Genomic DNA, 14,310 nt, shown 5'->3' with positions numbered 1-14,310 from the left:
GGATGGAAAAATGTTTTTAAGTTTTTTTCTCAGGATTTTGAAGAATACGTATGTTTATGTTATTTTCTTCTTCAGATTCTTCTCCTTTATGGGATATTACAAGATACTGAATGTAGTTCCCTGTGCTTACAGTAGTCTTTATCATCAGAAAAATCTCCTTTGGGCTATTTTTACTACGCATGCAGTTTGGAAATCCCAAGCCAAGAGTCTAACATAGAAACCAGGTGTGTACTCTGGAAGCCTGGGGGCCAGCATGGCACAAGCATGTTTGCAGCTACCTTGGAAAGGAGGGCGCGTCCAGCCTGGGGTCTGAGGCGTGTCTGTGCCGCGGTCCCCTCCAGAGACGCCCTCGCAGGGAACGCTGTGAGCACTGTGGCAGGCGAGTCCGGCAAGGGCGCGCGTGCCGCGCGGGGTCCGGGTCTGCAAGCTCCGGCAGAAAACGCAACTGTGCTTCGACCGATCACATCAACACAGTCAGCCCGCAGGATCTTATTGGAGCCAGACTGGAGGAGTGTGACCCGGAAGACCATCTTGGGAAGCTCCGAGGGTGGTTCTTCCCATCGGAGGTCCTGGCACAGCAGCTCAGCGAGGTTTGGGGCACCAGGCCGCGTGCCCACACACCATGTCGTGCTGACGGTTGACACGACCCGGGTCTGCTCATCCTCACGGCCCCGTCCAGAAGGAAGGCTCGCTCTGAGGGGCCGTCTCGTCGCGGCTAGGGCTGCTGCTGCGTGTAGTTGAGCAGGCGTTTCTGCCGACAGAGGTCTGTGTGAAAGGCAGACACACCGCACAGTAGGGGGAGGGGGGCCAGAGGGCAGAGACAGTTGTTTCATGTCTGAGTCATTCTTGTGTTGCCATAAAGTATGAATTTTATTCACAGAGTAACTGGCAGTGACCAGTTGTACTAAAGGCAGGTCTATAGGCAGAGCAGTCTGGTGAGGGGTCGGGGGCTTCTTGAGACAGGAGGGTCTGCTGCATGCTCATGTGTCCGATGGTGCTGTGTGAGCGTGCTGCAGCCTCGCGGAGAGGCTGCCGTGCGCCCGGGAGAGGTGTCAGGAGGTGCAGTCCCAGGAGGGCTGGCCCCTGTGTCCCTGGGAGGCCAGCAGGCCACCCGGGAGCCGCGGGTCTGAGGTTAGGCGTGTGGACAGGCCAGCCGCACAGTGCAGATCGGAGGCACAGGGGAGCTGCCCAAGACGGGGCCGGGCTTCGGTTTTGAAGGCTCAGTTGGGGGTGGGTGGTGATTTAGAGGGAACACCAGACGCTCAAGGAACAGGCTCGCTGAGCCTGACGCTGGGGGAGGAGAGGCCGTGCAGCGTCCCCCACGTGTCTTCTGTGAAGCAGGTCTAGATGAAGAAGAAGTAGTGTTCTGTGGCTAAGTGACCTGGTCCAGCTCTGGTCAGACAGGGTGAACAGGCTTCCTCTCCAGCCTCAGGGCAGGGAGGGTGAGCATCTGCAGCCTTCCCCATGTTCCGTGTCCGCCGAATCCTTGTGTTTTTCACGGGAACCCCAGTGGTCTTTCGCTGGGAATGATTGGGAAGCTGGTGCCCCAGAGGTGGGCAGGAGCTGGTGGTGTCCTGTGTCTGTGCTGAGAAACCTGAGCTGCTGCTCTCAGGGCCGTGGGCTGGAGTATGTTCAGCTGGGAAACGACTTGATCAAATAAAACATGCCACTTAAGCCTTTACAGAATTAAAGCCATTCAGTTTCTCCTTCAGACAAACACAGGCTGAAAGAAATAAATCACATGTTTTGCAAACAACTGAATTTTCCTTCTGAGAAAACATGCTGGGTGCTTGTTCTCATCCTGACGCGCGGCTTTCTCTGAGGTCGGGTCCTCGCGGCGGTTTTCTGGCTCCTGCTGGGACGTGGAGGCCTGGAGCCTGTGTTTACAGGTCCCGTTGGAGACAGACGGTGTCGGGTAAATGCGCCTTCAGACCGGTTGCAGCAGGTCCTGACCCAGGGGAACGTTGTCTCGGGAAGCAGAGTCGCTGCAGCCTGTGAACTGGGCTGGGTCGCGTGCCCGGGCACACTGCCTGTCCCGTTCTGAGCTGCCTCCGTGGCTCCGTGGGTGCCGGTGCAGCCGTCCCCGCGGGGCCCTGCGCTCAGCCTGCAGAGCTGCAGACAGGGCCACGGGCGCTTCAATGCAGGGCTGGCCCAGGGGACGCACTGCGACTCCGGTTGTTATTGACACGGGAAAGGTTAGCCCCAGGCTCGTCTCAGGGATGATGGATAGCTTATTTTTCGCTGTATTTTCCAGAGTTGTAGAGTGATGGAATGTTATTGGTGTAATGGCGGTGGAGGGCCGGTGAGCCTGTGGCCAGGTGTCTGTGAGGGTGTGTGTCTGTGAAGAGGGCACAGTCCTTGAGGAGCAGGCGTGATAGTTAAGTGGCTCTTATAATTTGCTGCATAGGCTCAGGGTGGGGCCTCTGCAAGTTTATTACCTTTGAGAAGGGCACAGTCTTGGGTTTACAGAGTTTCTTTTCTTTCTTTTTTTTTTTTCCCTGAAAAGAACCCCTGTGCCTCGCGCGTCCCTCTTACCCGATGGAAAGAAGGTGGGTTATGGCGCCAGGTTGCAGGTGGAGATGCCGACGCCCAGGAGCATCAGGTCGGGCAGTGGGGGCTGTATCCCAAGCCTGTTTTTCCTCCCCATTGAAATTACTAACCATTTCTTATTTTGGACTAAAAAAAAGTTTCTGTCCCGGGGCCAGTCGGTCTCCACCTCACGGCCCTCCAGACCCTGCACCCCGTTCCGGGGCTGCTGCTAGGCCTGAAGGTCCCCGGGGCCGTGCGACTGTGTAGGGTCAGCTGGACCGGAGGCGCAGTGGGGCGGGCATGTGGTCAGAGCAGCTGTGGCACGTCCTGCGGCCTCGGGTTTTCCTTAGCAACCCTGTAAACACCCCTGCGCTAATATTAGGGTGCCCGCCATTGGTCCTCTTGGTCGGCATCTCCTCCAGCTTCCCCCCTCCCGTGATCCCCAGCCCTGAATTTTACGTGTTTTTTTTTTTTTTTCTTGGCTCCCTTTGCTTTTCTAATAGAAATGACCAAAATGGTTTCTGTCTACACGAGCTGAAGTTATTTGTCTTTCCCAAGCAGCTCCCACACACACTTGCTTTGCGTGGTGTGTTTACAGCCGAGTCATGTACGCCACATGGGTGAATTCCTGAATTCCTCGGGGTCTTAGTAAGCTGGGCAGTTACTCTGCTGAGTGAAGCTGTCAGCAGATTAATTTGGCGTTGTCTTTGGAATGTGAGAAATTTAAACCAAGTAATTAAACTCTGAGTCATGGTTTTTTAAAGCTCATGGTTTTTTTGACTCATCTCCCAGTCTCCATGCTGAGGACAAGGCAGTGTTCAGCTCGAGGAGGTCCTCTGGAAAGGGGTTCCCAGCTCCCCCAGCCTCCGAGCTTTGTTCTGAAATGAGTTTCCTTTGCCTGAGAGGCTGGGAGCGGTCGGTCTGTTCCCGTCTCTGGCCGCACTGCGGGTTTCTGGGTTGTGTGGTGAGTTACCACGCTGACTTATCAGAGGTTAAGACCATCCTTGCTTGACTTGTTTCTGGCCGTGTCAGGAAGGCGTTTGCGCCGTTGGGTCCCCGAGCACACGCCTTGCCGTGCAGCGTCGCATGTCGCTGGTTCTGGGGCGTCTTTCGTGTGTCCCGAGCCCCGACGTCAGCCTCCCCGTTGTTGCCGCCGTGGTCCCTGCCCCTGCCCGAGTGTGGTCCTGGGCGCTCGGGCACCTCTGCAGGCCACGTGCCCCACGCCGCGCGGGCACGCGGTGTCCGGGTCTGTAGACGCCTCTCGGTGACTGGGGAGGGATGTTTACAGCTGATGGGGAGCAGGCGCGATGGCCCCGCCTGTCCCCCTCGGAGAAGGGTCCTGCTGTCGACGCCAGCCTAGATCCGATCAGCCGGGGGAGACGCGGCTGCTCTGGGTTTAAGAGCACCAAGTGGGAAGTAACTGCTAACGTGTGTAGGGTTTCTTTTGGGGGTGATCACAATGTTTTAAAATTGATTATGGTGATAATTGCGTAACTTAATATACTGAGAGCCGTTGAATGGTGCACCTAAGCGGAGATGTGACGCATGCTGGCTCTGGGAAGCTGTCTAAACAGCACAGTAGTGTCCAGCCCTCTTCAGCAGCTCCGGAAAGACAGGCCCGGGCAGTGCCTGCCGAGGGCTGCTGCAGTGAGACCGCGGGGCCTGCAGTGGAAAGGCTGCTTTCTCTGGCTGAACGCGGCCCCTGAGATGTGCACTCATCAGGTCCAGAGACAGCGGCGCTTGTCACGGGGTCGCCCAGCACACCACTTAGCAGTTGAGGAGCGGGACTCCCAGAGCGCCCCCTCCCTGCAGGACGTGCACGTCCCGAAGGGGGCCCGGGCCGCTGCCCCTGCTCCCAGCCCCTCAGCGCCAGGGCCGGTCACGGGCACCCTCAGCACCAAGCCATTATCAGCCCTGAGTTTACAGCTAATCTCCTCCTGATAAGGTGGTTCTTTTTTCAGAGCTGTGAGTGCCGGTGCCCGGTGGGAGGGACCAAAATGCTGGGCCCTCACTCGAGCCGCCCCCACCATACCAGGTGATTTTCGCCTGTTAGAAGAATGGTCGCTTGCAACAACCTCACGAAACAAGCCCTAGTGTTTACTAGGGGAGGGCCGCAGAGGGGCGGCCACCTGTCTGTGGAAAAGCAGGCTCTGGGAACGCCGCTGCTGGGCCCAGGTGTGTGGCGGTGTGTCTGGGTGCCCGACCTCTCCCCTCCATGACTTGCCCTGGCAGCAGAGTCCCTGGATTTACGGCGGTGGGAGGCACGGGAAGTGGATCTTGCTGCTCTGGGTTTGCGGCCGGCTGGCGTGCCACCCTGGGCCCCGCGAATGCGGGGCCTGAGGGTGGGAGTGGCGGGTGAGTCTGCCGGAGACCCTGACAGCTGGAGCCCTTTCCGCTGTCTGCCCTCCCCTCCGGTTCTTCTGGAGGTGGGCGGGTGTGCATGCTGCTCGGGTGCCGTGGTTGGGGCTGGAAGTGGTGAGGACAGGATGCAGTGTGGGTCAGAACCAGTGTGGAGCTTTGCTGGTATTTCTTCCCGTCCCCAGTGAATGTAAACATGTGCGCTGACTCAGGGTCTGGTCATGGAGGTCAGGGTGGCAGAGGGCAGATAGGAGTTTGGGGAAATGGCAAGGTGCCTGTCCTTCTGAGATAAGTATCAGTGACGTTACACTCAGGTTGGATAGTAGTGCCAAGTGGTGGTTATGTTGTTACGTTGATTTATCTTAAGCACTGCTGCTGCTGCTGAGTCGCTTCAGTCGTGTCCGACTCTGTGCAACCCCATAGACGGCAGCCCACCAGGCTCCCCCGTCCCTGGGATTCTCCAGGCAAGAGTACTGGAGTGGGCTGCCATTGCCTTCTCTGATCTTAAGCATTACATAGTATATATTGTAAGTAAATGAAATATGTCAGATACTTAGCTGAGTTAGAGAAGCTCGTGTGGGTGTGTGAAGGTATAGGGCGCCACTTGAGTTGGCCTTTGAACAGGAAATCGTAAAGTGAAGAGACTGATGCGTTGTGCTCCGGGTAGAAGCTCTTCGCCTGCTGCACACTGGACAGTCAGGTTGAACCTTAACGGCGGTGAACGTTCTCCCGTGTGTGTGGGTCGCCGCCTCATGGTCTTGGGTGCGCAGAGGACCAGATTCCAGACAGAGTTCAGAAGGTGCTGGGTCAGGCTGTGCAGGAGACTCTGCTGCTGGGTCGTCGGTTCGGCCCGTGGAGTCGCTGCTCGTGGGACCTTCTGGCTCGGCCTCCCAGAGCAGGACTCTTCCCTCCCTGCTCCTCCCGTCCCCCTGCCCCACATGTCTCTGGCGGTCGCCCCACTATACGTTCCAGGTAGCAAGCCCAGATGTCCCCGAGCGTGTCTGACGTCCACGCCGACCCTTGGTTCTGGGATGGCTGCCGTCCCCTTCTCTGCTGAAGCAAGTCCTGTTTGTCCTGTGAGAGCTCCTGGCGTCAGCCCTGCTGCTGGCTCTGTTCCCCCAGGCCCGGCCGAGGTCTGCGTCCTCCCCCCGTGTGGCCCGGTGCTCAGGCTGGTCCAGCTGCCGCCACTGCCTCGGGAGCTCCCGGGGGCTGGTCCTGCCGCGCTCTCTGCTCAGCACACAGATGGGGGCACCAGTGCGCCGCTGCGCAGTGACCCCCGTGTCCAGAGGGGGGCGGCAGAGGCACGCTGGTGGCCGCGTCCCAGACGGCGGCCTCCTGAGCCCCTGCTCTGTGTTCCGGCCCGTCCCTTCCCAGGGTGTCTGGGCAGCTGGGCGTTCCTCCTCGTGAGAGCGGCAGGCAGAGGGGAGGGCTCCCGGGCCCTGCACCTCAAGGTTGCCTCTTGACTTAGCTCCGGTCCGCGTGGAGTCCAGAGGCGGCTGTCTTGCCGGCCACACGCTCACTGCTGTGCCAAGGAGCTGCGGGTCTAAAGCGAGAGCCCTGCCTGCTTCCTGCCCCGAGACCAGAGACGCCAGGTGCCCGCCTCGGAAGCCGTGAGGGAGCAGACTGTCGGGGTGGGAGGTGTATTAGGCGCTCAGAGAAGAAGGCGAGTTGTGTAGGGTGGGTGGTTAGAGAAGGTCCTGAACTGAGGGGGCGCAAGCTGGCTTCAGACGTGAAAGGCCTAGACAGGTGAGGGGACTAATGTTTGTGAACACTTACTGTACGCCAGAACCCCAGATGCATTCAGCCTTCATAACCTTGTGAGATGGATGGTGTGTTTTTTAGTGCATATAAGAAAGTTAAGGCGGATTGTAGTCCTGCCCACAGCCACAGAGCCGGTAAATGGCAAAGCCAGCACTCAGAGCCAGGCCTTTGGGATGCCACCGCCCCCAGCTCTGATCCCCGCAAGGGCAGCGAGCTGGCAGTCTCCACTGGGCCCTGGGCTCCATGGGCTGGCAGTGTGGGTGCAAGGCCTCAGTGCTCTGCATGTTCTGAGTTTGAAGGAAATGAACATCTGTTCTGGGAGAAACCACTCCTGAGAATAAAGTCGACTGAAAACTCTCTGTCCTGTCTGAAACCGAAGGGGAAGCAGAGCTCCTGGAAGCCACCTGCGGCGGCGTCTTAGGCGGGCACAGGGTGCCCTTGGGGTGCTCCAGAGCCTGGGGTACACCTGCTTCTATTTTAACAAGAACCAAAGAGCTGCGGTTGGCTGACGGCGGTTACCTGGACGAGTCGTCGTTTCTGGTTTTTCTTCAGACAGTTTTCCTCAGGCTCTTCGTTCACCCTGGGTAGTAGAGTAGCCTAAGTTTTATTTTGTTTCCTCTGAAGAAGCCCTAGTCTTCTAACCTTAAAATGGGGGAAATAGAATGTGACTCACGATTCCTGTGTGCTTTTGCTGACCTGTAACAAAGCGTAGGAACAGCTCGGGGGCCCTGGCGGGGGGGGCTCGGTTCCTCCCTGAAGAAGCTCGCGGAGAAGGGGCACCCCAAGCGCGCTGGGGACGGCAGGGCTCTCGTGTCCCTGGGCCGAGCTGCCTGCCCAGGTGCTGTATGCTCTTCAGGACACGTTTACCTTATGTAAATTACATGTCAGGAAAGCTGACATTTGAACAGTGCCCCTGAGTCTTCAAGGAGCTGCCGTCATCTGAGATGCAGGCTGGTTGTTCAGGGAGGTAGTCGATAGGTGTTACATTTACTTTTCTCTGAAGGTAACTGGTTTGGGTCTAGTACTTCCCTCTCAGCCTGAGCCTCAGGAGCATCCAGAAATCCCTAAAAGTTTGAGCAAGCTGCAAAGTTGGAGGAGCGCCCCACCCTGGGGCGTGAGTCTACTTGGAACAATCAGATGAAAACCATCGTGTCTTCCAGAATACTAGAGTGGGTAGCCATTCCCTTCTCCAGGGGATCTTCCCAACCCAGGTCTCCCGCATTGCAGGCGGATTCTTTACCAGCTGAGCCACAAGGGAAGCCCAAGAATACTGGAGCGGGAAGCCTATCCCTTCTCCAACTCACCTTCATGACCCAGGAATCAAGTTGGGGTCTCCTGCATCGCAGGCGGATTCTTTACCTACCGAGCTCTCAGGGAAGCATTACTCTAGGAGACAGATTAAAAAAACTATCGTTGTGATTTATGGCCAGAAGTGTTCTACCTGTATTTTCCTCTAGGAGTTTTATAGTATCTGGTCTTACATTTAAATCTTTAATTTATTTTGAGTTTATTTTTGTATATGGTGTTAGAGAGTATTCTAATCTCATTTTTTTTACTCGTGGCTCTCCAGTTTGCCTAGCACCACCCGTTGAAGAGACTCTCTTTCCTCTGTTGTGTATGCCTGCCTCCTCTGTCATAGATGAACCGACCCTGCGTTTGTGAGGGGCTGTCTGTCCTTTCCCCGCGGTCTGTCTGTCTGTCTGGCGCCAGTGCGCGCTGTGAGGACTGCCTGTTGTGTTGCCGTGTGCCGTCTGAGGTTGGCTGCGACGTCTCCACCTCCGTTCTTCTCAGGCTGGCTCCGGCTGCGTGTCCTCTTCTGTGTGTCCATACAAGTTTGAAAAGATTTTCTTCTAATTTGTGGAAAATGTCCTTGGTAATTTCATAGGGATTGCACTGAATCTGTAGACTGCGATTGGGAGTATAGTCATTTTGATAATGTTAATTTCTTCCAGTCCAGGAGCATGGTGTGTCTGTCTATCTGTGTCATCCTCAGGTTCTTTCATCAGCATATTGCAATTTTCTGAGTGCAGGTCTTCTGCCTCCATAGGTAGGTTTATTCCTGGGTATTTTATTCTTTTTGATGTGACGGTAAATGGAACTGTTTGTTAATTTTTTTTCTGATATTTAGTTAATGTATAGGAATGCAACATTAATTTGTATGTTAACTTTGTATCCAATGAAGTGTTTTTCAGTATAGACACAAATACATTCCTTTCATGTGTATCTCACTGTTTGAAGAAGTTCTTTGAGTATTATTACTTTTAAGTTAAATGTCTTTAAAATTTTCAAGCTCTTAAAGTTTACAAAATTTTCTGCAATCTGCATATTTTAAGTAGAAAGTAGAAATAACCTCAGATATGTGGATGACACCACCCATATGGCAGAAAGCGAAGAAGAACTAAAGAACCTCTTGATGAAAGAGGAGAGTGAAAAAGTTGGCTTAAAACTCAACATTCAGAAAACTAAGATCATGGCATCCAGTCCCATCACTTCATGGCAAATAGATGGGAAGACAATGGAAACAGTAACAGACTTTATTTTGGGGGACTCCAAAATCACTGCAGATGGTGACTGCAGCCATGAAATTAAAAGACACTTGCTCCTTGGAAGAAAAGTTATGACCAATTTAGACAGCATATTAAAAAGCAGAGACATTACTTTGCCAACAAAGGTCCATCTGGTCAAGGCTATGGTTTTTCCAGTGGTCATGTATGGATGTGAGAGTTGGACTGTGAAGAAAGCTGAGCGCCGAAAAATTGATGCTTCTGAACTGTGGTGTTGGAGAAGACTCTTGAGAGTCCCTTGGACAGCAAGGAGATCCAACCAGTCCATCCTAAAGGAGATCGGTCCTGGGTGTTCATTGGAAGGACTGATGCCGAAGCTGAAACTCCAGTACTTTGGCCACCTGATGCGAAGAGTTGACTCATTTGAAAAGACCCTGATGCTGGGAGGGATTGGGGGCAGGAGGAGAAGGGGACGACAGAGGATGAGATGGCTGGATGGCATCACCGACTCAATAGACATGAGTTTGAGTAAACTCCGGGAATTTGTGATGGACAGGGAGGCCTGGCGTGCTGTGATTCATGGGGTCGCAAAGAGTCGGACACGACTGAGCGACTGAACTGAACTGAACTGTACAGCGTTCTGAAGCCTGCTGTTTTCACTTGGCAGGACTGTCTGTCCATTTTCAGTGCTCATTCAGGCCATCGTGTGACTACAGCGCAGTTTGGTTAGGTGTATCTTCTGCTGGTGGCCATCCGGGGCATTTCCACCGCACCCCGCAGGCCTGCTGCCACTGTGTGCACACTCGCTCCTGACCCCTCGCACGCGTGCAGGGCTCTGTCCAGGGTGCGTGTTCCCCGAGGAGGCCCCGCTGTCAGGAGTGGGGTGCAGCTTCTGGAGAGGTTACCCTGCCTGCTCCTGCGTGTTCTCACCAGCCATGGCGCGCTTGATGATGTCGGTGGGCTTGTTTTTACAAATCCAAGGAAGATGAAGTGGTTTCCCTTTGTGTTTATTTGTATTTCATGATTACTAGTGAACATGAACATTTTCTCTTACGTTTATAAGGCTTTTGGAGTTTCCTCTTTTGTAAATTCCCTTATTGTATGCTTTGCTGGTTTTTTTCCTGTTGGAATTTGGCACTTTTTAAAAAATTTGGTACAAGGTCTTTACATAGTTTAGATACTAATATTTTCTAGGTTTACGCACATATAATAGTTCAGTTTGTCTTATAGTATGTGGATGTTCTGTAATTTACTTAAGCATTCTCCCTATTGTTGGAGATCTGACTTATTTCCATAAATATTTTGTGTGTTGACTTTCTTGAATTTTCTTTGATTAAGAGAGAAAAAGCAGTGGTAATTCTACACATGACCTGGTCTGTCTTGCAGTCGGGGACGGATGTTTGAGAGTGGGCCAGGCCAGCTGGTAGGTACAGGCTGGGCGTGTGAGGTGGAGCAGCCTTGCCACCCCCCGTCCTGGAGTCTCCCCTCTTTGGGGCCCGTGATGCCTGTGCTGACCGGGAACTGACTGTGGGGTGGCCTGCATAAAGACAGCCCTGGCACGTGAAGGGGCTTTGGCGTTCATGGCTGCGGTGCTTTCAATGGAGCGAGCGCTACAGGCAGATGCTTATCGTGCTTCCTTCCCGGTTTGAAATTAACCGTAAGTCCCCTTCTCTCCTCAGAGCAGAGTTCAGATGTAAGACTCCCCAAAGCTGTTCCAGAAACCAGTGTTCCACGGGTGGATTCTGGGCACGAGCCGATTCTCACCACTAGCGAACACAGCCTCATGCGCTCCCGGGAAAGCCCCTTGGTCCCTGCTGTTCATTCTGCTTCATGGACCTTTATTTTACCTAGAGAGCCCTGGAGCCTGTGCGGAAAGTATTTTCAAGGGCATTATGACCTCTTCCAAATGAATTATCCATTTCCAGGAAAACTATTTAAGGGGCACTCCTTAATAGACTAGGTGGGATGGATATCATAGAGCCTTTCTTTGTTTTCCAAATGACTGCTGAGCTTCTGACGTGGGTTGGAGAAGCAGTAGCCGGGCCATCCCTGGCACCTGCCCTGGTTCTCACAGCGGCCCTGGTGCTGGGTGAAGAGTCAGTGGCCGCCGGGAGTGTCCTCACTGCGTGAGCACCTCGGGCTGAGAGCTTAGACATCCTGTCCGGGGTCGTCTAGCACAGACGCTCAGGGGCCAGGTTCGAGCCCCAGCGGTCTGATTCCATGTTAGGGTCCTTGTCTCCACACTGAACTTGTCGGAAGGTATTTTAGGTCCTTTGTTACTGTTATGACTTTCTTGATGTCCGCTGATGATTTTCACAGCTTTCTAAGACAGAATTAGTGCATGTGTTGTATGTAAAGGGGCACTGTAACAAATATTTTGCTTAATTCGAAGAATTGGAATTCTACTGACCGTGTAACCTCAGACAAAGCAGAATGTTTCTTGCCTTCCAGGAAAGGCAGTAGGCAGGTATGGTAATTAGATGATTTGGCATCAGAACTCCTTCCTCCGTCCCTGCATGGCAGACGTTAGCCTGGTTTTTATCTGGAGGCCGGAGCAGGCGCAGATGTAAAGCCACGGCTTCTGCTGAGCCATGGCTGCAGTGTTCTGGGGGCTGAGCCCGTCTGCAGAGCTGTGCCCGGCAGGCGCGTGCACGCCCGTGCTGTGCTGGCTGTGGGTGTGCCCTGGCACAGGCGCGGCAGGTCTTCTCTGTGAAGGCCAGGTCATGAAAGTTTTGGACTTTGCAAGCTATTTTGTTTCAGTCACAAATACTAAACCCTGCTGCTGTCGTTGGTAAAACTTGGTTTACAGAATGTGGTGGCCAGGTGCGGCTCCAGGACTGCGGTGTGCTCCCCGGTCTGGGGTTAGAACCTTCAGGACTCAGGTGCTACTGAAAATGCAGCATGTCCCCTGGGAGACCAGGCCTTGAGGTGCTCACTTCTGCAGGTCTGGAACCCGCATCTGGGTGGACAGAAGTGAATGAGGATGTTCCTTCCCTCCTCAGAAACTCTTAAAATCAAGTACTAGGGTTTTCTGGGATTTGTTTTTATAGGTTTTTTTTCCCTTACAACTTAGCAGAAATCTCATATATTGACACAATTGCAAAGTAATATACATAATATCAATTAAAAATAGACTATAGTATACAGGTACTGACTATACATACATAGATAAAAATCTAAACATCTGTGTAGTAGAATAAAAATCGGCTTGTCTTCCTGTGGTGGGATTCACTTTGTTTTGTTTTCACATGTTGGTCTGTTTTCTGATTGTTTCTGGGAAGAACGTGTGTGATTTCAAACACTAAGATTTCAAACACTAACACTCCAAGGTGCAAGGCCCTTGATGTCTCCCCAGAGCCGTTTTTACCAGCTGCGTTTCTCTTGTTCAATAAGTCACTGGAACAGGTGGTGAGGTGTGCCAGTTGGAAGCGTGCACCTTCACTGTGGCCTCTGTCTAGGGTGCAGAGAGGAGACGACAGTTAAGAATTAGGGGTCATCGGGGTGCTCCCTGTGTTTGCAGGTAGAGGGTGATGTGTGAGGAGGCTACCTGGCACCCAGGCGGATTTCCCGGGGAGGGCCTAGTCCTCAGTGTGGTCACTGACTCCAGGGCTGGCCTATGGCTTGCAGGTTTGGAGACTCAGGTTTTTCCAGTGCACCCAGAGGAGAGGCGTATACTAAGGAAGGAGGCGTTCACAGTGGGCTGAGGGTGTATGGCAGTTCCAGTTTACTAATCCACATGGTGGGAAGATCTCCCTTAACATGCAGCCTGGCTGAGCACCTCTGTTCAGACTGTGGCATATCTTGTAACAGACAAACCCTCCCACTGAGAATAAGCAGAGAAGCTGGATAAAGAAAAGGAAAAGAAGCCTTCGAAGGCATTGGAGAGATGGTGAGGAAGTGAGCCCTGGACATGTCCCGGTCCTGGAGGGAGTCGCAGGAGGTGAACCCTTCCCCGGGCTGTGCTGTCCCCGAGGTGCTGGCTCCAAGGCTCCTCACGCCGAGGGGACAAAAGCCAGAGTTCAGAAACAGGGCCCCAGGGACCCCTAGACTTCCCCTGGGACCGCCAAGGGCCCCCCTTCTGGCCGCCAGGCTGCCCAGGCCCAGGCCAGCTTTGCGGAGACTGAAGCCCAGCTGTGAGCAGCTCAGTCTCAAGGTGGGTTAAGAGGGTTTGCCTCAGCCCCCTGTTCCTCACAGTGTGGTCTCCACATCACCAGGTCACCTGAGAACTAGTCAGGAGCTTCTCGGATGCCCTCCAGACCTGCTGAGTGAGTGCTGTGGAGGGGGGAGCCCCGTGAGGTTCGTAGTCACAGCCTTCCGAGTGAGGCTGCTGCGTGACAGTCGGGGGACCACTTCCTCAGCCTGACTGCCAGGCAAGAGGGTCTCCTCTGGCAATGCTTTTCAGAGCTGCAAGCCATTACGATTTTCTTTCATTAAAAATTCTGGCATTAATTCAAAAATCGCCATACATGCTGAGTAACAAGAATAATGTACGAAAGACTAAGAGAAAATACAGACACTAGGAACAGACTCAGATGTTGATGGTATCAGACCTGGACTTCAAAGTAATCATAGTAAATTATGGTTAACATGTTCGAGAAAATAGAAGGCAAGATAGAGAATTTCAATAGAGAACTGCTCTCTGTTTAAGAAAATGTAAATTCTAGAATTGAAAACTAAAGTAACAAATTTAAGAAATCACTTGTAGAAGAGCAGCCGAAGAGAGGGCTTGTGAACTAAACAGACTGGACAGCAGGAAGCACCCAGCATGCAGCCCAGAGAGACAACAGAAAGGCCGGGAAGAGCGTCGTCATGATCGGAGGGCGGTGGGAGTCCTGGGGGCGCCGACCTGCAGCTGGAGAGGAGGTGGGGCTGGCCGCCTCTCCCGAGCCAGCACCGCTTCCTCCTGGGAAGTGGATGCTCAGACCCGTCGTTCAGACGGAGGTGCGTGGCCAACAATTTCTTGAAAACAAGCAAAGTGAGCTCATTTTGAGTGTTGGTTGCAAATTATAACATTTAAGGCAGAAATTAGAATTTTGGAAGACTTGTACCTGCCACTGTGGTGACAGTATTCACTGCTTCCCGATGTGCAAAGACTGTTCTGAGACCAAAGATAGTATTGGAAAATGTGAAGTTTTTAAAATTTTACTGTTTTTTATTG

The 14,310-nt window shown here is 53.4% G+C and overlaps 1 protein-coding gene across 4 annotated transcripts in view; it reads left to right on the top strand.

The window, feature by feature from the left end:
* PPP1R12B (protein phosphatase 1 regulatory subunit 12B) overlaps positions 1-14,310 on the top strand; it is a 165,950-nt gene that overhangs the window by 81,975 nt on the left and 69,665 nt on the right. The window contains exon 1 of one of the 4 annotated variants that reach the window (XM_043924109.1): positions 4,657-4,704. The exons of 2 other annotated variants lie outside the window; for them this stretch is intronic. Coding sequence is in view for 1 of the 2 variants with exons in the window: in XM_043924108.1 (XP_043780043.1) it covers positions 4,745-4,884 (140 nt within the window). In the remaining variant the exon portion in view is untranslated. One more of the 4 variants, XM_043924108.1, reaches the window with a different exon arrangement.

The sequence above is a fragment of the Cervus elaphus genome, chromosome 14 (assembly GCF_910594005.1).
Source record: "Cervus elaphus chromosome 14, mCerEla1.1, whole genome shotgun sequence".
Taxonomy (NCBI): Eukaryota; Metazoa; Chordata; class Mammalia; order Artiodactyla; family Cervidae; genus Cervus; species Cervus elaphus.
Note: the sequence above shows the minus strand (reverse complement) of the source record. Positions and strands in the feature narration are given on the sequence as shown.